The 27,681-nt window shown below is 44.1% G+C and overlaps 1 protein-coding gene across 11 annotated transcripts in view; it reads right to left on the reverse strand.

Annotated features, from left to right (window-relative positions):
* ENAH (ENAH actin regulator) overlaps positions 1-27,681 on the reverse strand; it is a 200,430-nt gene that overhangs the window by 101,165 nt on the left and 71,584 nt on the right. For all 11 annotated transcript variants that reach the window (XR_016349264.1, XM_089777469.1, XM_006118028.5 and 8 more), the window contains 2 exons: positions 17,267-17,432; positions 3,767-3,944 (listed from right to left, as the gene is read on the reverse strand). Coding sequence is in view for 10 of the 11 variants with exons in the window: in XM_089777469.1 (XP_089633595.1) it covers positions 3,767-3,944; positions 17,267-17,432 (344 nt within the window). In the remaining variant the exon portion in view is untranslated. The remainder of the gene's footprint in view (positions 1-3,766; positions 3,945-17,266; positions 17,433-27,681) is intronic.

The raw sequence follows: 27,681 nt of genomic DNA on the forward strand, positions 1-27,681 counted from the left end.
CTGGGGAGGAGGATGAAGAGGCTGGAGGTGGCGCAGAATGCTTTTGATCTGTGCTTCTCCTACTTCCCTGCATGGGGAGGTCTCCAGCATAGGAGCAGGATCTGGGAACTCTGTGGGTGGGATGCCCTCTTGCATAAGTAAAGAGATCATTGCTAGGGAGATTCTCAAGGGTCACCTGACCCTTGGGAATCTGGAGGGTGGTGAGCAGATGCCACCGATCAAGAAACTTTGGACACACGTTGGACTTGATGGTACGCCAAAGGAGTCCAAAATGAATGCTAGATCGGAGGGAGCCATTGAGCCTGCCACAGCGCTGGAGGGTCTTTTCTATATCTCCTGTTACAACTTCTATGGGAGTACACAGTATTGCTTCCAACTTCAATCCTGATGGTGAAGACCATGGTGGTGCCAAAGAGCCCAGTGCTGGTGTCCTATGTAAGGAAGTCAGCAATGACAAGGAGCAGTGCTGTGAAGATTGTGAGGTTAAACTGTGCCAGTCATGACAGGACAAGGACCGGGCCCAGCGTGGGGCACTGGGGATGGCAGCTCTAGTCTCCGCGTACTGGTGTTGAAGCTCTAGCATTGGGGATTCATCTGGCCTCCACGGTGTTGGCAGAAGTACTGGTGCCTGCAGGGGTGAGCGCTCTGGAGATGAAGAAGCCAACCTGCAAAGGTGCCAATCTACAGACTGAGGGCACCTTACAATAGCTGGCTTGCCTCTAGATTGTAGTGTTCTTGGCAGTGCCAGCAGCTTGTCCTGCACCAAAGGTGCTCCAGTCTCTGAAATCTTAAGAGGTCCCTCACAGCCTCATGTGTGTCTGGTGTGGATGGAAAGTTCAGCATGTAGACAGGACTTCAGTCCCCGGTGACATGCTGCACATCAAACTCAACAGTGCTCACACCAGTGATGGAATCGACAGCATGTCCTGGTGAGCCTTGTGCACAGTTTTCTTGCCCTGCACTGGCTCCTGCTGGGGACAAGTCTTATGTGGAGAGCATCCTCTACTCTCCTTACAGTTGCGCGACACTGAAGATGTTGAATGGTGCCTAGTACAGATGGTTTCGGTACCAGTGGACTTCGGCACTGACAATCTTTAGCAATGCCTTTTTTCGGTGCAGTCTCACATACCAAGGCTGGTGCACTGCGGATTGAGCTTGCTCCTCATGCCAACCTGCCCGAACAATGCCAGTCTTGGCACCACTTTCATTAGGAGTTGCTGTCACTGATATTCTCAATCCTCCCTCCTATGAAGCTTGAACCCCTTGCTAATCTTGCACTTTTCTGCCTGGTGTTCTTCTCCCCGATACATGAGACAGGAACTGTGCAGATCACTGTTTGGGATAGGTCATATGCAAACAGTACAAGATTTAAACCCTGGTGCTGTCAGCATGCCCCAGTGCCCTGGAAGGGTAAAATGTTTGGGCACAGTCGTCCACTCCTAACTACTGTCTAACCAACCAGCTGCAACTTTAGAGAACTAAAGTAGAATGTGCGCTACAGACTAGAAGCTTGCCTAAGCAAGACAGCTAGAAGTTCCAATGACACCACAGATAGTAAGGAGGAACTAACTGAGGGAGGGGCAGGGGCAGCAGTGAGATATAAGGGCTGATATAGCAGCACCTCTGTAGGGGTCTCCAAAGCCAACGCTATGGGAGCTGCTAGGAAAAAAAAGTTTCCCATGCTTGTGTAAGTGGCTCACACGCACCTGACTGGAATTGATGTGAACAAGCATTCAAAGAACCACCTAATTTTATATTCAGCTAAGTCCAAGGAAAAAAGGGTATGAAGCTAAAAAGAGTACAAATTGACAAAATAAAGAACATGTATACAGGGAAACAGCGTAATAAAAGAACCCATCTTCTGTTTAGCATATTTACTTATCAATTTTTACATTTTTGTGCTCAAAATAATCTGATTCTTCTAGGCCATCACCCTTTTCAGACATCAAAAGTTCTATATAATCAAAGTTTCTCTAGCAATTTTGTTGATGTACGAGGCAGAAATTAGTCTTTGAAATGCTAGTAGTAGAAAGAATTTGTTTCGCTTGGCCAAATAAACTGGGTTTCACTCGAAGACACGTAGTATTTTTGTTGACTTAAAGAATCACGTTATCTGACTAGCCACTTTTTACAAAGGGCAAGCGTTCTATTTCAAACTGTTTGCACAGTTTACATGTTGCTATAATTTCTTTTTCTGTTTCACAAACAAAATATTTGCATTGAAATAAGAGCTCTCTCCTTAATGGCACAAATGTTACGTTTCACCACAGAATTAGGGATAAGTATGGCAGCAAGTAATTTTATATTTGCATGAATATTTGGTAGGGAAAATATAAAAAAAATCCTGGAAAAACACATTGTTATTACTGTGATTGAGCCTTGCAGAATTTACTATCACATGCAAAACATCAATTTGCTCATTCTCATAATGCTGATTAAGCAAATTTATTTGCTTATCCCCACCACCCCAAACCCCCAAAATACTTGCACCAAGTAAAAAGCTGAGCAAAATTTTGCATACCAGTTGTATATATTTCACTTTTCCCTCATACATTTAGAGCTTCCTCCATTTTCCCTACCTGGCAGCATACTTAATTTACTAATTAACAGCACACTAACTGAACACATTAAATAGCATCTTTATTCCTTATCTAGTTTCCCCCTAATGGAAAGGTTTAAATCAAGAAAAAAATTGCTCATTTTTTATTTAAATTAAGAATTCATGGAAAAGAATCAGATCAGCTATGAAATGCATACATTCTATACATCAGAGCAATGAATTTATGTTTCAGATTGGGGTTAAAAAAAAGTAGTTTCATTTAAGTATCCTACAATCTATATTTTACAAATTTATAAATTGGGAATCGAATCCAAAATTTCCATTTCACAGTCATTTGTAAATTACATTATACTTTATGTTTATTTTGATTGTTTTTATTACGTATAACTATCAATATAATCAATGAACCGAAGAATACCCAAGTGTCAAATAGAAAAGTAGTACAGATACTTTTCAACAGAATTTTCAACTGTTCTAAATTTGAAGTTTTCCTTAAAAACTGTTCGCTACATGAAGGTTTCAGACAGCAAACCTTCAAATTAGGCTTGAATTCTAAAGAATCCTTCAGAAAACCTTGCAGGCATAGCTCAAGAAGCCAGTACATTGTTATTTCTCTGTTACGAGTTGTTTCCTTAAAATTGAGACAAACTGGAATTAAGAAGGCAATGTGCCTACTAAGCTTCGGAACTAAAGCACTGAGTCAATGGAAAATAAACTCCCAGGACTGGGGAAGAGATGTTAGATTATCTTCATTTGATTTTCCCTTGTATTATATAATGTATTTCTTTTCATACTAAATTAAAACAAGTCAGTATAAAATGCACAATTTTTTTTCTAGAAAGGAAAGTCCTCAAAAACATCTTGAGGAAAGACAAATTAAGATATAATATTTAATTTATTTACAGATTTCTACAAGTAGTAAATGAACTGCTCTCAGCAATAGTACTTGTGTGAATGATAGTTAACCCATAGGCATTCATCAGCTGGAAGGAGAGCTTAGACACAAATAATTAACTGAGGTGCCTGGAGGCCCACTCATACTAAAGAAATAGTATTGTCATCCACCAAAAAACCCAGTGTGCATTAGGAATCTCAAAACTTGGCACTCAAAGGTCAAGAAATTCAGATTTCACTTTAAATTTTGCATCTTATATCTATCTATATTATGAGCAATCCGAAGTCAAAGAAAAAGTTTAAAAGCCTTACCAGCTTCCTGTGAATTCAACACTTCTAAGGCATGCATCATGGCACTTGCAAAGACATTGGCATCTTCTTTACTGCCAAAGTTAAGACCATACACCTGTCTAGCATCACGCCATTGGTGGAAGGTCTGTGTAGCTTGATTGTACTTCAATCCTTTCGGAATAGCGCAATTTATTACCACCTAAGATGACAAAGAAAATACTGATAAATTATAAGTATCAAATGCAAGCTGTTTCCTAAAACATTTAAGCTTTATTTAATTATATTCCTGTATCTATTTTTGGTTATTTAAATGTTTCATCCAGTTTCTAATAGTACAACAAAACTTAGTTGTTCATTAGGAGAATAGGTGAACTTCTTTGAAGCCAAGTCCCAACACTGCACAAAATCTATGGTGAAACCTGTGGGCTACCAATTTCTGCATAATTGTAAGCTTTAATTTTGTGTTTCTTTGAACTGTATGAACTTCCTGATGTGAGCCAAGACTGCATTTTCCTCTTAACTTTGAGAAGTATGTACTGTCCCCTTTTCTCTCAGTGGGGTGTTACTTTGCTGTTATTAACTTTTGGAATTCGGTGTCAACATTAACTGTTTTTCTGTGATCATTCCATCAGGAATAATGTAAACTGTGAATCTGTCTCAGCTGGGTAGCTGTGTTAGTCTGTAACTTTAAAAGATCTGAGAAAGTGGGTCTGCCCCCCCGAAAGTTCATCACCTAATAAACCATCTTGTTAGTCTTTAAAGTGCGACATAGTTCTGACTTTTGTTTCAGCTAGACCAGACTAACACGGCTGCATCTCTATCACTATTTAAAAGAATAAGTAATCCTGGGGCACTTTAGAGACTAATCAATTTATTAGGTCATGAGCTTTTGTGTGTAAATCCACTTCATCAGCACTTCAGGGTGTAAGAAATTGTTTACAGTTAGGGTTGCCAGATGGTTGAAACAAAAATACCAAACACCCTTCCCCTTCCCATCCCCCCCAAAAAAACCACACCGGAATAAACTCTGTTGAAGGAAAAAAAGGAGGGGGGACCAAAGTTGAGGGGGAAAAAAAAAAGACTCGAGACTTACTAAGCACAAAAACATTAAAATAAAACAGCATGTCCCCTTTAAGAGTGAGTGCAGGGATAGGAACAGGGGACTGGTTGAGCACTAAGACCCAGGGGAAGCATTATTAATTGTTTGCGATGAGTGAACCAGAAAAAACAAATTTCAGACACTAACTGTACATCTCGACAGGGATAAAAGAGCAGTAGCATATCCTCAGCTAGCCTGGGTGGCAGACCTATGCTTGTGGGACTAAGTCACTGTGTAGACCTTTGGGCTTAGGTTGGAGGCCCGAGTGTGGGACTCCCTGTGACACTGCAACTTTACAGTCATATTATTATATGGTTATAGCATAATGATGTATTTATACAAGGTAAATTCTGTGAGATGTCATTGGAAAAGGTATGATCTGCTGAGTCCTATTATCTTATTTGTATCCATGTATCTATTTTGTATCTGAAGTTATGACTATTGACTATGTATCTATATTTCAAATGTAGTTACACCTGAGTAATGCTGACAAGACAAGATGCTTTTAGTCTAAATAGCTGGTGGGAAAGAGCCTACTCAGGGAAAAGCACCATTGGCAAAAAACAATCAGTAGGAGACCTTTATCTCCCATCTAGAGAGCCTTCCTGTGAACGCTACAGCCTGTAAGAGATGGGTGCTAGGACTGTACAAGGACACATGAACAGGTCACATGATGCTTAACTTCCATTTTGGGGTGTCTCTTTTTTCCACAATCAGTCTGAATAAGTGTGTACACACAGCACTGATTTTTTTCCCAAAGTAAGTAATTAGTATTCTGCATAAGCATGCTTTGTCCTCATGCTGTCCCCTGTGTATTCTGGGAGCTCTCTTGTTCCATAACCTGGCATCATTTTTAAACCACTATTAGCCAGCATGGAGGGATCACTTCTGCATGCCATGATCCTGACAATTACTAATACACAGAGGATCCTGGACATGCATTTGATATTGTGCTCTCCAACAGATGGATGCTTTAGAGCAGTGTTTCTCAACCTTTTTTTATAAACTACCCCTTTAAAAACAATTAAGTACCTCCAGTTTTTAGATGCACACAATTTTTTCCTACCATTGCAACACATTTGTTTAAACAACTTAATCGTAGCCAGGCGGGTGATGAAATTTTTGGGTATAAAAAGTACAAAAATAATAAAGCTTTGTAAAATTTAATTTTTGTTTTAAGTTCTCTCCAAATTTCAGTTGTGCTGACGTACCCCCCCAGACTTCTCTCGAGTACCCGAGGGCACTCATACCACTGGTTGAGAAACACTGCTTTAGAGCAAAGATCGGCAACCTATCGCTCACGAGCCAAATGTACCTCACTAGAGAGCCAGCTATGGTTCTTCTGGAGCCCCAACTCAGCTCCCCCTCCCCGCCAGATCTGCCCACAGCAGGGAGCCAGCACTGACCCTACAGATGTAGGACCCCACACAAGATTGGAACACCAGCGCTGGCTTCCTGCAGGGGGAGAAAACCTTGAGCTTCCCCACCCAATCTGGCATGCAGGGAACAAGTGGAGCCAAATATGGCTCTGAGTGATGCCCTTTTCCTTCCCCCAGCATGCGGGGAACAAGCAGAAACAAAAATGGCTCCATGTGCTACCATTTTCCTTCCCCTGGGACACACTTCCTAGAGGCTTCGTTCTGGTAAATAGGAGCGGCAGGAGGCTGTTACATTGTGCCTGCAACGTGGCACGAAAACAAGTGCCCTCCCACCCACTGATGCCCAGACCCCACATCCCAACCTTGTGGCCAGACAGACTAACCCCATATTATCCATCTTATTTGCCTCTCTGAAGCACAGGACAGAGAAGGAGCAATAAAATCAGCATAGTCTATGCTGGCTCATCTGATCCTGAGAAGCTGAAACACAAATATGTGGATAGAGAGCAGCTAAGTCAATAAGCTGGCCTCAAGGCTGCGGCTGGCACCTATGTTGATTCGAACACACACAGTCCCTGGAAGGGGAATTTCCCACTGAGAAAACAATGTCCTGTACTTCAAAATTTAATCATCTCAAATCTCTCTTACAAGTGTAAATTAAGTTCACAACTTCCTTGTAAGAACTGGTCTCACAGCAGACAGACCAGCATCAATTGGCATTACAGAGAAGAGAAATACGTGACCCCATAAGTATATAAGATGGGCCCAGCACACACTCACTTTGAGTGTCATTCTACCCTCTACCTGCTGGTCGGGTTAGGTGTTTGACCACCCGAGGTTCTATGGGGACGCCCACCTCGTATTTTCGTCTTTCCTAGGAATTGAGGGACCGGCCCTGGCCTGACATGCTGGAGTCGAGAGGCACAGAAGGGGGTAAAAATGGGACCTGGATGTGGTCCTCTGTCTTAAGTGTACACATAGAAAGAGTAAGCTGTTACTTGGTACCATTATTTCTATTTTTCTATCTTTATCTTCTTTGTAACCATTTTTAAAACCTATATTTTGCTAATAGTTAACAAATAGAACAATAGCCATTGCAACCATATGATCTATAAGCTTCCTCAATAAACCTGTAACTGTTTAAGCTTTAACCTGACTCCTTCAGTTGCTGTAACAGAACCAAGCACAATTTAAAAGAACGTCAGCCGGTCTAAAGGGACAGTTATAGGAAGAGCTTGGGCGTTTGGATCTGTGTCACTCCCAGGTGACAGGATCCACTGGGGCATCTTTCAGTCTTTCCCCAAGGCTGCCCGCTGCGAAGGAATTATGAAATTCTAGCAGCTGAAATCTAAGATGTAATAAGCTCTTCCTATATAACGGGGCGTCTGTTGGCCTGCTGGCCACCCTCTGCGATGGGACCCCGGTCCTAGCAGTAAAGGCACGGACGTTAAACCTTTTCTCGGAAACACACACACACACACACACACACACACACACACACACACACACACACACACACTGCCCTGACCGTCGGCTGACAAACCTCCTCACTCACCTCCCCTGGCCAGACATCCTGCCCCCAGCCTGCTTCTGCCCCTTGACTAAGCAGACTGCCCCCCAGCCAGACACCCTACTCCGAGCCTGTTCCTACACCCTATCTCCCACCCAGATCCTGCACCCCATATCTATCTCACTCATTGGCAGCTGCCCCACACACTTAACCCTTCATTTTGGCCCTGCCCCAGAGCACTAGGGGGCCCCACAAAATCCACTAACTCTGGAAGTTCAGAAGAGTAAACCTGGCCTGAGGGCTTGAACCTCTGTACTCACTGCCTCTGGCCCCACCATGTGGCTGGAGCACCACTGGAGTGAGATGTTTCAATGAGGATGGGGGGGGGAGGGGTTGAGGGGTTTTTTGCTTCTCACTTGTGTGGTCCCAACTGATTTTTCTGGGGGTCAGTGGCCCCCCAGCCCAAAAAAGGTTCCCTACTTCAGCCATAAATAAAGACAACACCGAAACCTTTTGTGTTGGACAGAATATTGTATTTAAAAATGATTACGTAGCGCTAGGAAGAAGGATCCAAGAATGTGAAGTGCAAGTGTTATTCTCGTCCATCCTTCCGGATGAAGGAAAAGGGCCAGGTAGGGATCGTCAGACTGAGGAAGTAAATGCGTGGTTGTGCGGGTGGTGTTGGAGAGAGTGCTTTGATTTTTTTGACCATGGGACTCTATTCCAGGCACAAGGACTGTTAGGAAGAAATGGGATCCACCTAACCAAGAGAGGAAAGAGCATCTTCACAGGCAGGCTTGGAAACCTAGTGAGGAGGGCTTTAAATTAGGTTTGTTGGGGGATGGTAACCAAAGCCCTGAGGTAAGTGAGGAAGTCTGACACGGGAAATAAACACAAGGAGGAACAAGCAACAGAGGAGGACGGTAGGGTAATCAACTGGCTATCTAAGGTGTTTGTACACAAATGCAAGAAGACTGGGAAAAACAGGAAGAATTAGAAGCCCTGGCCCTGTCAAAGAATTAAGATTTGATTGGAATAACAGAGACTTGGTACAATGACTCGCATTACTGGAGCACTGTCATGGAAGGGTATAAACTGTTCAGGAAGAACAGGCAGGGGAGAAAAGGAGGAGAAGTTGCATTGTACATAAGACAGCAGTATGATTGCTCAGACCTCCAGTATTTAGAGGAGGAAAAGACTGTTGAGAGTCTATGGGTTAAGTTTAGAGGTGGAAACAACAGGGGTGATGTTGTGGTTGATGTCTGCTATAGACCGCTAGATCAGATGGATGAAGTAGACGATGCTTTCTTCGGACTACTGAGACATGCTTCCAGATCGCAGGCCTTGGTTCTCATGGGGGACTTTCATCACTATGACATCTGTTGGGAGACCAATACGGCAGTACTTAGACAATCCAGGAAGTTTTTGGGAGAACATTGGGGATAACTTCTTGGAACAAGTGCTGAAGGAACCGACCAGGGACCATACGCAGCTTGACCTGCTGCTCACAAACAGGGAGGAACTAGTAGGGGAAGTACAGGTGGGCGATAACCTGGGAAGCAGTAATCATGAGATGGTAGATTTCAGGATCCTGACCAAAGTACACACTCTGGACTTCAGAAAAGCAAACTCTGACTCCCTCAGAGAACTGATGGGCAGGATTCCCTGGGATGTTTATATGAAGGGGAAAGGAGTCCAGGAGAGCTGGCAGTATTTTAAAGAGCCTTATTAAAGGCACAGGAAGAAACCATCCCGATGCACAGCAAAGAAAGCAAATATGGTAGGCGACCAGATTGGCTTACCGGGGACATCCTTGGTGAGCTTAAGCATAAAAAGGAAGCTTATAAGAAGTGGAAACTTGGACAGATGACTAGGGAGGAGTATAAATATATTGCTCGAGAATGCAGGGGAGTTATCAGGAAAGAGAAAGGACAAGTAGAATTGCTGCTAGCAAGACATGAGAAGGATAACAAGAACGGTTTCTACAGGCATGTTAGCAATAAGAGGTTGATCAGAGAGGGCATGGGGCCCTTATTGGATGACGGAGGTAACCCAGGGTATGTCTACACTACAGCATTATTTCAAAATATCTTAATCGAAATAGTTAATTCGAAATAAGTTATTTCAAAATAATGCGTCTATACACAAAATGCAATTCAAAATAGCTTTTTGCTGAATAAAAATAGTGCGTCCACACTGATTGGACACAATCTCATTTAAGGGCAGCTGAAACCGGTTCTGGCAGAGCATCAGGTCAGTAGTTGCTTTGTGTGGCTGCTGTCTGAGGCTTGTGCTTAAAGGGACCCCCCTGGACAGCAGGTTCTCAGCTTTCCCTGCCTGATTGTCTACGTTGCTGAGTGACAGTAAAGCATTTTTCTCTCTGCCTGCTTGGTTGCCCTCACTTGGGACACCACAGCACTCGGCACCATGGAGCCAGAGCTGCCCCTAGACACACTGGTGTTTCTTTTGGATCTTTTGCTGCAAGCCTGGTAGCAAGTGCTGGGGACTCCCTGGCAACATCTGCAGCAGCCCAACACCGAGGTCCTCTTCCAGACCCCCCTGGGAGCCGTGGAGGAGCAGAGCTGCCCCTGGCGCCTGGACACCAGCAGCGACTAGTGGGGCCACATCATCTTAGAACACTGGGGAGACCAACAGTGGACCCAGAACTTCAGGATGAAGGAAGACACCTTCCTCGAACTCTGAGTGGCTCGCCCCTGCTCTGCGGTGATGGGGCATGCACATGAGGCCTGCCATTCCCCTCCACAAGAGTATGGCCATCACCCTATGGAAGCTCTCCACGCCGGATAGCTACCGATCCTTTGGCAACCAGTTCGGCGTAGGGAAATGCACCTTTGGAGCAGTGCTCATCCAGGTATGGCAGTCTCCGGGGGTGAGAGTGGATGGGCTGCACCAGGGAAAAGGTGGGGGAGGAGGTGCAATTCCCCTCCATGAGAGGGTTTGTTCTGTCTCAGCCGCAATTCGGACTGCCGCAGTGACCAGGATTACCGAGGGGGGAGGGGTGTTTGCTCCTGAGGAGTGGAGGTGCGGGGCAGTGGTGGGAAAGGAACGCTCTAGGCCACCCTGGCACCCCAATGACACTGTTTTGTGTCTCTCTGCAGGTGGTCAAGGCCATCAATAGAGTGCTGCTCCACATTTGTCCGCCTCATGGATTTGGACACGGTCATCGAGGGGCTTGGAGAGGGTCCAGCAGAGGGAGACCAAAATGATTAGGGGGCTGAATAGCATGACCTATGAGAAGAGACTGAGGGATTTGGGTTTGTTTAGTCTGCAGAAGAGTGAGGGGGGGACCGGATAGCATCCTTCAACTTCCTGAAGAGAGGTTCCAAAGGGGACGGAAAAAGGCTGTTCACAGTAGTGATGGATGGCAAAACAAGGAGCAATAGTCTCAAGTTACAGTGGGAGAGGTCTAGGTTGGATATTAGGAAAAACTATTTCACTAGGAGGGTAATGAAGCACTGGAATGCATTACTTAGGGAGGTAGTGGACTCTCCATCCCCAGAGGTTTTTAAGTCTCAGCTTGACAAAGCCCTGGCTAGGATGATTTAGTTTGGATTGGTCCTGCTTTGGGAAGGGGGCTGGACTTGATGACCTCCTGAGGTCTCTTCTAGCTCTATGATTCTATGAAGCCTGGCCAACAAGCCCCCAACTGGCCGCAGTGTCGTAACACTCCTAAATATCCACCACTCCAATCCTCAGCCCATCATACACCTAAACCCCCTGACCTGAGCCCCTCATACCTCCCCAGACTCCTGCACCCCCACATCCCCAGTCCACGGCCATAACTCCTGCATCCCCCCACGCTCCCAACCATCTGCCCGAAACCCCTGAACTCTCTGCCCTGAGCCCATCATACCCTAACATCCCCGAACTCTCATCCCAAATTTGAGGTGTATGAGGGCTCAGAATCTACAGTGTGACTGGAGTCTTTGGCACATCCCATGATGTACCAGGTGCTGGTAGTGGCCTCTTGAAGGGAAAAAAATGTCTAGTTTAGTACAGTAGAAACGGATAGCTGGATCATCTGCAGACGTTCTGTATTTGTGATAGGATTTTTATTTAATTTTTTTTTTAATTGTAAGTAATTCTGATGGAACTTTTGCTGCAGCACTTTGGCTGCAGCACTGACCAGTGATTGAACATTTTCTTATGTCAGTGGCTGATATTAAAACATGATTACACCATCTCCCCATACCAGATTGTTAAGAAATATATGACTTCAGGATTCTATGAGAATGCATGAGGTTGGCTGCTGTAACATTGCTAAAGTAATGAGAAAGATATATGGCTCAGGAGCACTTAATCCCAAATGGGGTGACCCTGGTTAAATAGGGATGTAACATTTGGTCAATATGACTCCAGGTCAGCGTTTCCCAAACTATGGGCAGCCCAGTACCAGTCCGCACCGGGGGGGGGAGGGGGGGGGTGACGGTATCAAAAGCTTTGCTAAAGCTGGCACTGGGGGCTTTGGGAGGACCAGAATCTGGTTGGGCTGCTGACTGGTAAGTCTCCTGGCCAGAGCCTGCCTCGGGCATCCCAGCCCCACACTTTCCCAACCCTCTGTCCCCCCCACTCAACATACCTAAAAACTTTGCCTTCTTCCTGTACCCATACCCCTTCCCAAATCTGACACCCAATCCCCCGCCCCAGATCACATTCCCCTCCTACCCTAGGTCACAACCCCAACTCCTGGACTGTTTCTTCCTAAGTGCACTACTTTGCATTTGTCCTTATTAACTTTATCCTATTTACCTCAGACCATTTCTCTAGTTTGTTCAGATCATTTTGAATTTTGACCCTATCCTTCAAAGTACTTGCAACCCCTCCCAGCTTGGTATCATCTGTAAACTTAATTGTACTCTCTATGCTGTCATCTAAATTGTTGAAGATATTGAACATAAGTGGACCCAAAACAGACCCCCTGTGGAATCCCTCGTTAAGCTCTTCCACCATGATTGTGAACAATTAATAACTACTCTCTGAGAACTGATATCCAGCCAGTTATGCACCCATCTTATAGTTGCCCCATCTAGGTTGTATTTCTCTAGTTTATTGCTATGGTCATGCAAGACCATGTCAAATGCCTTAGTAAAGTCTAGGCATACCACATCCACCACTTCTCCTTTCTCCATAAGGCTTGTTATCCTATCAAAGAAAGCTTATCAGATTGGTTTGACATAACTTGTTCTTTACAAATCCATGCTGGCTATTACCTATTATCTTCCACATGTTTGGTGATGAATTCCATAAATTACTTACTCCATTATCCTGCCTGGCATAAAAGTTAGGCTGACTGGTCTGTCGTTTCCTGGGTTGTTTTTATTTCCTTTTTTATAGATAGGCACTGTATTTGCCCTTTTCCAATCTTCTGGAATCTCTCTGCACCTCCATGATTTTTCTAAGCTGATAGCTACAGGCTCAGATACCTCCTTCATCAGCTACTTGAGTATTCTAGGATGCATTTCATCAGGCCCTGGTGACTTGAAGACATCTAACTAAGTAATTTTTAACTTGTGCTTTTTTAAAATTTTAACTTCTAAACCTACCTCATTTCCAGTAGCATTCACTATGTTAGGCGCCCAGTCACCACCAAACTTCTTGGTGAAAACCGAAACAAAGAAGTTATTAAGCACCTTTGCCATTTCCAAGTTTCTTGGTATTGTTTCTCCTTCACTGAGAAATGGGCCTACTCTGTCATTGATTTTCCTCTTTCTTCTAATATATTTGTAGAATGTCTTCTTGTTAACCTTTGTGTCTCTAGCTAGACTGAGCTTTTGTGCCTTTGCCTTTCTATATTGCCCCTGCATACCTCTGTTTGCTTATATTCATCCTTTGTAATTTGAGCTAGTTTCCACTTTTTAATAGGACTCCTTTTTGATTTTTGGATCATATCCAAGATCCCCTGGTTGATCCAACATGGTCTCCTGCCATATTTTCTATCTTTCCTACACAGTAGAATAGTTTGCTTTTAGGCCCTTAATAATGTGTGTCTAAAAAACTGCCAGGTTTTTTTTTCCCCCCTTCTTCTTGATTCCCATGGGACCTTACCTACCAGCTCTCTGAGCGTACTTAATCTGCCTCCCTGAAATCTATTGTCTCTATTTTGCTGTTCTCCTTTCTACCATTCCTTAGAACATAGTTTCCCAACTGGGGTACCGCGGACCATCATCAGAGGTTCCATGAGAAATCATGGAATAAATAACGCTGGGTGGGGCCTGGAGCATCTGTCACACCCATCGCCTCCCACCCTGGTGCTCGGCTAACTTCTGCACAGCTCAGCCAGGCCGCCACGTGGGAGCAAGCAGTCATTTGGGCTCCGCAAGTGAGAGGCAGGAGGGGGGAGGAGAAGAGAAAGAGAGAGCGAGAGGCAGGAAGGGGAGAATATTTGAAAAAAGAGATTAGATCATACAAAAAAAGACAGGAAAAATACTCTAATTTTTTTCTTACAATGTAAGCACACGCACACAGACCCCAGCTTTTCACAAATACATTTTCTTGAAAAAAAATTAGCAGTAATTGAATTGAGCTCCCCGCTGTCAACTTTTTCTGGTCAAGCCAACATTTTCACAGGTTCCTCGGTATGTGAAAAATTATTTTACGTGTTTCTCCATGGGGAAAAAGGTTGGGAATCACTGCCTTAGAATCACGAGCTCTATGACTTCATGATCACTTTCACCCAAGCTGCCTTTTACTTTCATATTTTCAGCCAGTTCCTCCCTATTTGTTAAAACCAAATCAAGAACAGTTCCTCACCCTCCCTCAGTAGCTTTCTCAACCTTCTGAAATAAAAAATTGTCTCCAGTGTAGTCCAGGAACTTATTGGATAATCTGTGCCCTGCTGTGTTAGTTTCCCAACATATGTTTGGATAGTTGAAATCCCCCAACACCACCAAGTCCTGCACTTTGGATGATTTTTTGTTAGTTGTTTAAAAAAAGCCTCATCCATGTCTTTCTCCTGAATAGGTGGTCTGTAATAGACTCCCACCATAACATCACCCTTGTTACTCCTTTTAAGCTAACCCAGAGACTCTCACCAAATCAATCTCATACATCCATCTCAACCTCAGTCCAAGTGTATACATTTTTAATATATAAACCACCTACTCCTTATTTCCCTGCTTATTTCCTTATTTCCCACCAAGTCTCTGATACCAATTATGTCAAAGTTATGTTTCTTAGCACTTCAGGTTCTTCCTCCTTATTCCCCATAGTTCTTGCATTTGTATATATACACCAGTATCTTTGATATGTGTTTGATGTTGCCCCCCTTCCCCAGTTCTGCCTTATCCCTCCTTTATCTCTGCTGTTACAGCCCATGCTCCCTCCCATTTCTGACCCCATCTCCCAAGTGTCCGTGTTTTTCACTTACCTTTACCTGTTGGCTTTGATCACCTGCCAGTCAAACCTACATTAAAGCCCTTCTCGCTAGGTTAGCAAGTCTCTTTCCAAACACTCTCTTCCCCTTCCTCGAAAGATGAACTCCGTCCTTGCTTAGCAGGCTTTCTTCTTACAACAGCATTCCATGGTCAAGGAAGCCAAAGCCCTTCTGGTGACACCATACTTGCAGCCAGGCATTCACCTGGCTCTGTCTGGGCCCTACTTTTGACAGGAAGGACTGAAGAGAATATCACCTGCACTCCAAACTCCCTCACACATACTCACTCTTGATCTGCTCAAGGTCATGCTTGCAGTATCATTTTTGCCCACATGGATCAGGAGCATGGGGTAGTAGTCAGAGGCCAGATAATCCTCCACAATGCCTCCGTAACGTTTCAGATGCAGGCCCCAGCAAGCAGCATACTTCGAGATAACATGTCAGGGCAACAGATGGGTGCCTCATCCCCCTCAGAAGAGAGTTTCCAATCAGCACTACCCTAAGCTTCCTCCTTGCAGCAGTGGCTGCAGACCTCCCAGCTTTGGGGGTCTGGCTTCTCCTCTTCTGCTTTAGGGGGTGATATTCCTTATCTCCCGTACCCAGAGCAGCATAACAGTTTTCCAGAGCCACAGTGGGAGGGTTGGGAGCAGGGATGGCACACTGCCTGCTGCCAAAAGTGACCAGCTGCCAGTGTTCCTCCTGTGTCAGAGCCATCTCCTCTTCCACCAGTGCTATGTCAAGAGTCTTTTGTAATGGGACCATTGAGGCTGAGGAAGCTGTCTCCACATGAATATTCTCAAGATATTCCTTGTGGATTTGGATGTTCCTCAGCCTAGCCACCTCCTCCTGTAGCTCTCCCACCTGCTTCCTGAGAGATTCCACCATTAGGCACCTTTCTAACTGGATGGTCTCCCCAGCCTGGATATCAGCAAGTGGGAATTGCAAGCCACAGTCCCTGCAAAACCACACCAATATCTGGGTAGAGGTCTCCATGGGCAGGTGCTCTGTCTGGCTACAGGGGTAAGCAGAGGAGACCGAAACAGTGCTAGCACAGGTGCTGAGAGTCCTCCTAACCATATTAGGACTCCCACTGTCAAACTCTCTTGTCTGCAGTCCCCTGATTGCTCTGCCCCTAGCTTTTAAAGCCTGCTCACCTAGATCAGGCCTACCCCCTCCTTAGCCACACAGGAGGAGGCTAAACCCAAGGCTGAGTGAGACTGATCAAAAAAGTAATCAACAGAACAAAAGATCACACACTCCAGTCACACAATCCCAACTGCCACAATAACTGAAATCACCTGCAACAGAACAGAAACAGAAACAAAAAATGCAAACAGGCAAGTTCACTCACTCACACCAAAGCTTGTACACTGTCCTGGCTGCATGTTCCGCAGTGGGATCTCTTTAGCTCCCTCTCAAACTCCCATGTCTCCAGCCCCCTGTCCACTGCCGAATTTATAATTTGTCACATGGTAATCTCATCAGCTCACAAAGCTTCACCCAACATTGCTTTCATGAAGGTTTTAAGGATTCCATTTCATATGGATAGAAAGAAGGTTATACAAAGAAATACATGGGGGTGGGAAAGGAAGAACTCAGAGGAGATTACTGGTGTAGCTGAGTCTGGAGATACTAAAGCTCAGAGAGAGACCTGGCTTTTAGGAGGGCTAGTAAAGTATGGAACTGCTGAGTAGGAAGAAATGTAGCGTTTGATTATGGCATGGATGTACAGAACAATAGAAAGTGGTAGTCAAAAATAATCTCCCCGGATTAGGTCTATGACTGGGAAGATGAGGATGTTGACAGAGAGAAGGAGGGAAATGAGAGTATCTTAGAAAATAAACTCTGTATTAGCCATATTAGAGAGATCACAGTTTACTGTGTCAAACTGCCTTGCATATAAAATGCTTCATGTTCTTTTCCTTCCATGAACCTCTGTCCAATTGTCCGTCTTTATAGCAATGACTTTTCCTTGAATGTCTGAAAAATATCTAATATATCCTGCATAATATCCTAGGCTAAATTTGTATTTTTATTACTGTGGATAGTCCCATTACTTTTCTAAACAGATTTCTTAAATGGAATCATTTTAATAATAAAAACTAAGTTCCCTTTGAAGATTTATTAAAGGTTCACTTACCTGATGATCTTGAATCTTCCTGCCCACTACTCTAAATGTATTGTTTCCTGTGTGATGATATATATGAACTCTACTGAATCCAGTCGACCCACCAGCTGGTACCCATTTCTTATTGGTATCATCATAGACCATAACTGCAGCTCGTGCTTGGCAGATACTCTGTTCACTATCAAGACAAGAAAACAGATTTTTTATGTTAAAAAGTAGCAGCACACGCAAAGGAAATGAAATTTATCATAAGCCCAAAAAATGGGGTTATTGAGCGAATTAAGATAACCTGACAGGAAATGTTACCTTACATCAACGTAGAATTGCTAGCACCACAGCACAGCAATTGAATAGTTCTGCTCACAAAAGGTATGAGAGAAGAGATCTTTATTTATGGTATACATGGACCAACAAAATTAGACCTACCAGACAAACATTTAACAGGTTTTTCTGCAGGAAAATTTAGCTACTCAATTGAATTTAAGTTATGAGCAATTTAAAGCCTGTTTAAAATTTGAAAAAAATACAGTAAGGCACTAGAGAGCCTAAGTCTCATTCACATTATGGCTTTACTTAGCTGCTATAAACAAACACTTTAATGGCTTAGTCCATGAGTTATATTTTTCTTCTAGCAGGTGGGAAGCAAGATTCATTCAAGGGTAGGAATACCCGCTCTGCAGTACATTCAATAGAAAAAACTAGACAATGAACACATCAATTTGAGTGTAAACTTCAATACATAAATAAGCTTGCTTTGTTTCTAAATATATTAAAATTTTCTTTACACGTATATTCTACATCATATGGTATCTAGAAATTTCAAATACAGCTATGACTCCTTGAGGAAAATGGTGCTCCTTTGATCATCTACTGTCCATGCTCCAATTTAACAGTTTGAGAAGAACAATCATGCTGAGAAAGTTACAGTCTAGAGCTGAGAACGAATTGTCTGAATACCCTTAGAAGTGGGACAAATTGTCTGAATACCAGGAGAAGTGGGACTATTTATTGAAAGTAAGCGAAATCACAGATTGTTTCTACTAGGAATGTCCAGACACTGGCAATAAAGACAAAAACAATTACTTGTCAGTAGGGATATCAACGTGCAGTCAACTACACGATTAACAGATAAGCCTGGTCTTATCAATTAATCTTGTCAACTACCCGCACTCCTCCCTCCCATCTGCCTCCATATCAGAAGCAGCAAGAGGAGGGGGAAGTGATCGAGAGCCAATGCTCATGAGAAGCAGGCTTTAAGCTGACTCCCCACGAACACTGGATCCGCCCCCCCCCCCCCACCCCGGTCCCATGCTGCTGCCTCTTTCAAGCAGGCTCCCTGTGAGTACTGGCTTCACAGACCCACCTGCCTGTTCAGAAAATGGCAATATGCTTATTTTTGTTACTAAGTTAACATTGAGGTTTTGAATTAACATAGATGCTTCTGCTTAATAGAAAAGGAGAAAACTATGTTAAGTAGTCATCAAAAAGTCTGTGTGCAGACAAAAGATTCATCAGCACAAAATACCAGACTTTTGTTCCACAAAATACCAGTTATCCAGCTGCAAGAGAAGAAAATTTTTGCATTACTCTGTGCATATACTACACTGCAACTATTTCCAGAAGGAGGATTATATGTAGTACATGTTAAACTATGGAGCTCCAGAAGGTAAATATTATATGACTAGATGTCAAGTATTTCCAACTTGAATTAAAAAGCATTTCTTATAGTGGTGCATTTTTCGCCACTAATGAAACCAAACAATTTAAACACTAATAATAAGATGCCAAACATTTCCAGTTGGCCTGTGAAAGCTTTGTGTACTAAGGATGTTGAAAAGCGGGTAATTCATGAATTGTGTAATTGATACAATTTGTATCAACTACATGATTAGTTGATAAGGGGAGGCGCTCGCTACCCTCACTGCGGCTTTGCAGTTTAAATGAAGGAGGAGCTGGGCACACAGACAGCCCAGCTCTTACTACATTTAAAACGCAGAGCCAGAGCAGGGGCAGCTCCCAGAGCCAGTGAGAGCCAGGACTGAGCAGTCCCAGCTCATGCCGGCCCCCGGACCGCCGTGGCTCTGCCTCCCCTGCCTGCTCTCCTCCAGTGCTAGGGGAAAACCAGCTTTCAAGTCAGCTCCCCCCCATCACCAGCTCCTACTTCCCCCTTTTTGCTGCCTCTGATATAGGAGTAGTCAGTCGAATACCTGATAAACCTAGGCTTATTGGGTAGTCAACTACTTGTGTAGTTGCTTACATCCCTATCGTGTACACCGTAATACTTGTTCTACTCAAACTTCATTCCGTTCTACAAATATTATGTGTGGACCCTAAATCACAAATTTAAATCTGTAAAATATACTAAACCCTTTCTACTTTCAAATGCCAAATTTAAATATAACAAAACAATATCCTGCTCTAAATTTTATTTCTAATACAAACTACCTTCTTTACCAAATTATGGTTACATATGGTACACAAGCCATAACATTTTTCTAAACTCAGTAAGCGTTAACTTGTACATGTCTTTCAATTTAGTTATGCAGTTTATAACCATGAAGTCAAGTTAAACAAAGTATTTCATTATCAGTGTTAGTTACTTCCACTCCCTTGCTCCCCACAGTAAACATATAGCTTAATTTGAATTTAAAAAAGAAATACCCGATAAAGCCCTGCAAATTCACAGATATCAGCTTCATCTCTGTGGATATCTATTATAAATTTTTGCAGATATTGGAGCAGATGCAGATATTACAAAAAGGGCTCTACAGGGGTGCTTGTCCCACTCCGCTATGTCTAGCGCTTACTGGGGGAAAAAAACCAAGCACCCTGTCACGACCCCTCTCCTCTGCAAGAGCCCCGATCTCACTTGCCAGTCGGAGCACCTGGAGGGGGCAAGGAGGGACAAGCATCCCTAGGGGGGGACACAGACGATGAGACTGTTTGCAGCTGCGGAGGAGCAGCTGCAAAAACTCTTAAAAAGCAAGGCCCAAATTTGCAGATCAGATGCACGTTGTTTCCCATGGATGTGGATCAGATGCAGATCCACATTTTTATACCTGCACAGGGCTCTACTAATACATTAAAAATCAGGTAAGTTAACAGGTTTGAACAGTTACACACAATGCACATATAATTCATCCTCAGAGAAAATACCACCAATCACATCCATCATCATTAATCTACTTGTGATTGATTTTGCTACATAATTTTCAACCTGTTCTACGGTTTCCCCTGCGTTCAATACTTCTCCCACTGCTAGCTGGACAGAAATATTAAATGCACAAATTACAGAGTCTTTCTAAGCCAGGGGTGGGAAATAGGGCCTCCACAGTCCGGATCCAGCCCACCAAGCGGGTTGATGTGGCCCGCTGAAGCCCTGCTGCCCCTCTGCCTCCAGGCCAATCAGAGCCTAAGGACTGGGGAGTGTGTGGCACTTAAGTCAACCATCAGGGTTGACTAAGTCCAGTGCGCCCAAGATAGGGAGCAAGAGACCTCACACTCTCCCCTGCCCGCAAGCCATTCAGGGCTTGAAGGCTGGGTGCGTATGCAAAGTCTTCCTCTCGTCCTGCTCCGAACCTGCAGGGAGCGCATGGCACTCTGTGCTCCTTGCAGGAACAGGGTAGGGTGGAAGGAGACTTTGTATGCTTCCATCTACCCCCAAGCCTCCTCCCACCACCAGGGGCACAGGTACCTAGAGGGAAATGCATTTGACAGGTGCAAACTTCTAGTGAGAAAAGCAAATATTCTACTTTGTTTTCTTCATAATTTAATCTCTTGTGAAAATATAACTCTCAGTGGGAAACTACAGCGTAATTTTAGCCTTTTACAGTCAAGTTTAAAACATTTATTTCTTGAATAATGAGAAACTTCCCCCCTTTCCTAATTTATCTTTTTTGGGAAAACTATCATTTTATTTATATATCAAGTTACAAGATGCCCAGTGCACCCTTCTGTACAGTTAGTCTCAAAACAGTCTGGAGACACGCCCTTTCTGTACTCATCTCATCTTTGAGAATTGGAGGTTTGTCAGAATTTCAAGATGGGCAGACTTCTTTCTGCTCTCTCTCTCCTGGCAACTCCTTGCAGAGACAATCAGCTCTCTGCATAGAGCACAACCTCACTTCTTAAATAGCAACCCTGTTTCAGATTTTGTGCTCCAACTAAGATGCCACAGATACCCCAATTATGCTTACCCCCTTCCTCCTTACGACTCTTGGATAGAAAACCCATTATTTCATGGGCGTGGGATAGCACTTATGGTGGTAATCAGAGTCACCACTTGGCAGTCAAGGATAAGATTGTTATAGCCACCACACAGTCCAATGTTAACTGAGGAAGACTGGCATAATGCCTAGCAAAAGTGTGGTCAGAGGACCACGTGGCAGCATGGCAAATGTCCTTGAGAGGGACATTGTTTAAAAAGGCCATAGAAGTGGCAGTAGCACAGAGGGAATGTGCTCATGGTGGAACTAATAAAGGTCTGTTGCAAATAGTATGACATATGAGTATGCAAGAGGATATCTAATTAGAAACACACTGGGACGAGATTGTTGTGCCTTTGGAATGTTCTACGATTTAGACAAAAAGGCGCCGGGACTTGCGGAAAGCTCATACCCTCTCTGAGAAGGTGGCAAATGCGCACTGAATATTTAACGTGTACAGGATCACGTCCAAGGGAGGAAGATGCATGAGGCTTTGGTTAAAAGGTGGGTAACACAATGGGTTCACTGATGTGGAATGAAGTACAGGCAGTCCCCGGGTTACATGGATCTGACTTACATTGGATCCCTACTTACAAACGGGGTGAGGCAACCCCACACTAGCTTCTTCCCCCCAGCAGACCAGGGAGACATGAAGCTAGCGCCCCCTCCCCCCCCCGCCCCAAGCAGACCAGGGAGACGCGGAGCGGCTTTTCTCAGCAGACACCTCAGCTTGAGAATAAAGGACTGAGGGAAGTGAGGTGTGGGAGAATAAAACTGAGCTCTGGAGAAATGTTTGGCTAGAGTTTCCCCTACAATATGTACCAGTTCTGACTTACATACAAATTCAACTTAAGAACAAACCTACAGTCCCTATCTTGTACGTAACCCGGGGACTGCCTGTACAGATCTTTGGTATAAAAGTAGGAAGAGGTCTCAAAGTGACTGTCCTTTGTAAAAACTGTATGGGGGTGGGGAGGGGGTCTGCCACGAGGGCTCCAATTTCTCCGACTCTCCCAAATGAAGTGATGAGATAGAAAGAAGACCTTCATAAAGAGGAAAGGAAGTGGAACAGTGGACAAAAGTTCTAAGGGGGAGAGGGGCCTCATCAAACAGCCTAAAATGAAATTCAAGTCCCATAAGGGCAGTGGGGCCCTATGAGGCAGGTAAAGGCTCTAAAGACCTTTAAGAAACCTTCTTGTGATCAGATGTGCAAACACCAAGAGTCCATCCAACATGATTGGGAAAGGTTGTTATGGCTGACAGATGGACTCTTAAGGATGAGATGGTTAATCCTGTCATCTTGAGCTCCAAGTGGCAAGGATGCTGTGGAATTGGTGACGTATGAAGATCAATTGACCATTAAGACCGGGAAGAAAAACATGTCCTTTTTTGTAGGTAAGTATTTCGTGTATACCCGTCTCCTGCTGTGGAGGAGAATATCCTTCTCTTGGAGGCCCACTATTCTGACCGACTCTTGGAAGCAGATAGGAGCCATGCGCTAAGGTGAAGAATGTGAGGCTGCAGGTGCAACAGGAGAGAAGATCATGCTGGCATGGCAATGGATATGGAGGCTGTTTCGACGAGCAGTGCAGGTATGGAAACCAAGTCTGTCTGGACCAAGATGGCGCTATTAGGAGACCGTGTGTCATCCAAGCAGATCTTGTGTAGAATTCTGGGAACAGGCAGAACTGGTGGAAATCTATAATGTAGTGGGACATTCCATTGAATTAGAAACTGGTCTCCAAGAGAACCTTTGCCAACACCCCAGCAGAAATGAAACTGCGGGCATTTGGCATTTCAGTGTGATGCAAACAGGTCTATGAATGGGTGGTCCCACTGGGAGAATACTGAAGCTAGGACCCCAGTATTCAGTTCCCATTCGTTCCATAGAAAAATTGCGGCTCAAGAGTCCACCTTGGTTTCTGAGGACAGGACAAGGAGTAATGGGCTTAAAGTGCAGCAGGGGAGGTTTAGATTGGACATTAGGAAAAAATTCCTAACTGTCAGGGTGGTCAAATATTGGAATAAATTGCCAAGGGAGGTGGTGGAATCTCCCTCTCTGGAGATACTTAAGAACAGGTTAGATAGACATCTGTCAGGGATGGTGTAGGTGGAGCTTGGTCCTGCCTTGAGGGCGGGGGGCTGGACTCGATGACCTCTTGAGGTCCCTTCCAGTCCTATTATTCTATGATTCTATGATTCTATAGATTGTTCACGCCAGGTAGGTATGATGCCACCAACGTCACGTGGTTGCAGATGCAACAGTTCTGCAAACAAATGGCCCCTGTGCACAGGGAACAAGAATGTGCACCCCCTTGTCTGTTTACATAAAACATTGTTGTAATATTGTCTATAAGTATTCAGATTGTGGGGTTAATTTTGGGTGTGAAGTGGATACAAGTGTTCCTTACAGCTCTGGGCTCTAGAAGGTTGATATGTAACAAGGTCTCATATGGAGACCACCTATCTTGAGCCACATGGTTGCGCAGGTGAGTGCTCCAGCACAATAAAGAAGTATCTATTATGATCTGCACCACAGGCTAGGGTTGATGAGAGGATTGTCAGTGGGATACCCACCATCATAAGGAAAGGAGGACATACGTGGCTACAGTAACTTTTTTGTGCGGTGGATGATGCGATGGGGTGTAGACGGATGCCAGCCAATGCAATAGGGAGCGCAAGTGTAGGCGAGCATGTTGGACAACACAGGTAGTTTGTCATATAGCCCATTAGCTGCAGGCAAGCATCATAGTAGAGGTGCTCATGGAAAGAATGGCTATGAGATCCTGAATGAATGTGAAACATTGTTAAGGTAAGTAGGCCCAAGCTGAGTCTAGGGTAGATTTTTGTTTGAAGATAAGATCACCAAGACAACCAAGGAGGTGTTTGGTCTTCCGTATCATGGAAGTGATTTCCTAGAAAGACCATCCTGTTATGAGGCAGTTGTCAAGGTACAGAATGATGATGATATCCTACTGTCGAAAATATGCTATCGCTACAGCCAGGACCTTTGAGAAAACTCGGGGCAGAAGAGAGGCCAGATGGCGAGACCTTGTACTGGTAGTGATCTGCGCCTAGTACAAAACAGAGAAAGTGTCTGTAAGATGGGTGTATAGCAATATGAAAGTAGGCATCCTGTAGGGCTGAGAACTAGTCTCACTCATCCAGTGCCAGAATAATTGCTGTTAACGTGACCATCTTGAAGCGCTGTTTGCGAAGAAATTTGTTCAGTTTGTGGAGAAATTTGTTCAGTTCATAGAGATCGAGGATCAGCCCAGTAGGTCTTACTGTATTTAAAATGAAGAGCCACAGAGTAGGCGGCTCCGGAGCCAGCACGAAAACAGGACTGCTCATTCCTGGCTGAAGTCGGCTCCTGAGCTACTCTCACAGCTGCTCTGCACAGCGTCGCTTATAAACCAATCGTATAAACAATACACATCGTAACAACTACATGATTAGCAAGATCATTGCATTTTAACATCCTTAATTTGCAGCTGCCAGGGCTGGCGACAGCAGCCCATTTGCAGGGAGGCCCAGCTTTTAAGCCAGCTCCCTCCAGCACCAGCTCCTGTTTCTTCCCCCACCCTTATTGCCCCTCATACAGAGGCAGCAGGGAAGCAGGGGAAAGCAAGTAGTTGAGTACTCCACTCGACTAGTCAATAAGCTTATGCTTATTGGATATTTGAGTAGATGACTACTCATTAACATCCCTAGTTTAATCCACTATCAAGAGGTGCATTTGTACAGGGTTAAAATTACGCACTGCTTTTAGGAACCCTGCTGCAGGTTGTTGAAACTTTAGGGCCAATTTTGCTACATCCCTTGACTCTTCCCTATACCAGTAGCATTGTCTGAGCTTCTTCGCTATGCAGGAAAACACACCTACTGCTGAGTTCTGGCATTCAGCTCAGCATTGTTGGAGTGATTTTTGTTTGACTACTTCAGCCCAGAACAGTACAGTCATTACTTTGTTATATGCTTGGTGGATTGTGACATGTCAAGATTCCAACCAAGCGATTAAGTCCATAAGTCCTGTAGCATTTTTGGCAATGAATTGAACTTCGTCATTCAGCTGAGCATCATTTAGAAGTGATGATAGTTCTATTAAAACCTGTGTTTTCAGTGTCAACTTTTCTGAGGAAATTAGAGAAATACTTCAGGTGAGCTACATGGTATCATACAACCCGAAAGCAGGAAATCTGAGCCATTACTGACTCAGAGGGATTGCAATTTTTTTGTTCCCCAATTTCAGTCATGTTTGCAATACATTGCCTGTATGAAAATTTGCAGCTAAGAAAGTGTTTAAAGATCTTATTTATGCAGCTGACCAATTTATCAACTTTAACAAATTCACAATGCCACAGCTCACTGACAAGAGACATTATATGTGCATTACCTGTGGACAACATTTGGCATTAGACCTTGGAGAACCAATTTGGAACATTTCATCATGTAAATTGCCCTGTTACTTATGAAAGCAAATACAGTACGAACTTCGACAAAGTATTTTGAAATGGTATTAATTATTGCATGAGAAACTGTAGTGTAGTTAATAGGATCCAAATAAATGTAGTTGGTGAGCATTGTTAGCTTTCCTGTATGTACATCTTTGGCCTTGTCAGAAATAAAATCATATTCAACATGAAGTACATAGTTGTCCTGTCATATTCATCTGTGGTCTCATCTGAAGTAATCGCAAAAGACTCTCACGTGTTAATACTTCATCTCCTCAAAATGTATAGCAAAAAACATTTCAAGGTAGTCCTATCATAGCTTATTTGTACTATATAAGCAGCTGACATTTTATAAATTCTATTGAACGACCTCACATAGCTTTGGGTGATCAAGTTTTTCCCAATCGTGTATTAGCACTTGCAAACGTGTCCCATTCTAAATGACAGGTCTCAGCTCTCTATCAACATCTTAATTTTTTTTTCATTTTCCGTTTATCAGCAATGCACGATTTATAGCCCTCTTTCTGCTACGATAGGTTTCCAAGCCTAAGTGGTGCTGAACTGTTGCCCAACGTGTGTAATACATGCAAAAAACAGCATCTTGTACAAAAAAAGCTTGTCACCAACAGCATGTAGAATTTGGCTTCCAAATTCTTCCACAGATCTGCTGCAGTACACCCTCAGGATCTGACAAGTCCCAGACAAGGGAGTTTGCCAGATACGGGGAGGTCAGGGTAAAAGGGGTGCCAGCCGCACCAAAAGGCTCCTCTCCTCAGCTAGTTGGGCTCCTCTTTGCAGCCTCCTCTCCCTAACCTCCAGGCCCTGCAAGCTGCAGTAACCCTCCCACCCCTCAGAGTTCCCATCAGCCCCACTAGCCTCCTTGGAGCCCTGCCACTCTACCAATACTCCTGGCAGCTCCTCTGGCCTTGCAACAGCCTTGCTGCCCTGCTGAAACTCCCAGCAGCCCCTACCAACAGTGGCCGAGAGCTCCTGCCTTCCCTGACCTGCCAGCTGTGGGCTCTGGTGCCTTGCAGTTCCAATACCCTGCTGGCCCAGCTAGGAGACTCAGAGTAGAGCCCCTAACCACCTCTGCCACTGGGGCTTTCTTGTCCCACAACATCTGTGGTCCTGCTGGACCACGGATGTTGTCGGACCAGAAAGTTCCAAACCACAGAGGTTCAACCTATAATAATTTGAGATTTTTGTATTTATTTTGCAGGCTCATTTTACAGCAATTATATGTGTCTTCTGGTAGGCAGTCAGTAGTGATTACTACACTACAAATCTCCCCAATACCCATACCTAGCAATCAATGTGTTAAGCATGATTTGCTGCTGATTTTGTCAAGCATCTCACCTTTCTTATTTTTATTGAAATAAGCTAATAATTGTACCTGGAAGCGGGGGCGGTACAATTGCAAAAAAGCACCAAAGAGAGGAGGACAGGAAGTAAGTGAAGGCTGAAAAGATACCCAAAAGCAGCTCTGTGGGAGAAAAGCAACTTCTATTTTATATCAGCCCTGCCTGAACTAGCAGCTAGGAGTCCCCAACAGCACAAGTGCAGGATGGACAAGTTCTTTCCCTCCTGAACCCAGTTGGAGGTACGAGTCCCTTTTGTTTGCTGGGGCACTCCCAGGAACAAGGGGGCATTAGAATTCAAGGGGAAGTGCATATTTCGTGGCCCATAATGCATTTTTCATTATTGTGAAAATGGTAGGGCCCTAGTTATAAAAGGTAGGCAACCATTTTTTTCTTTGAGTGCTTGCTAA

The sequence above is a fragment of the Pelodiscus sinensis genome, chromosome 3, assembly GCF_052426305.1.
Source record: "Pelodiscus sinensis isolate ZL-2025 chromosome 3, ASM5242630v1, whole genome shotgun sequence".
NCBI lineage: Eukaryota > Metazoa > Chordata > Testudines > Trionychidae > Pelodiscus > Pelodiscus sinensis.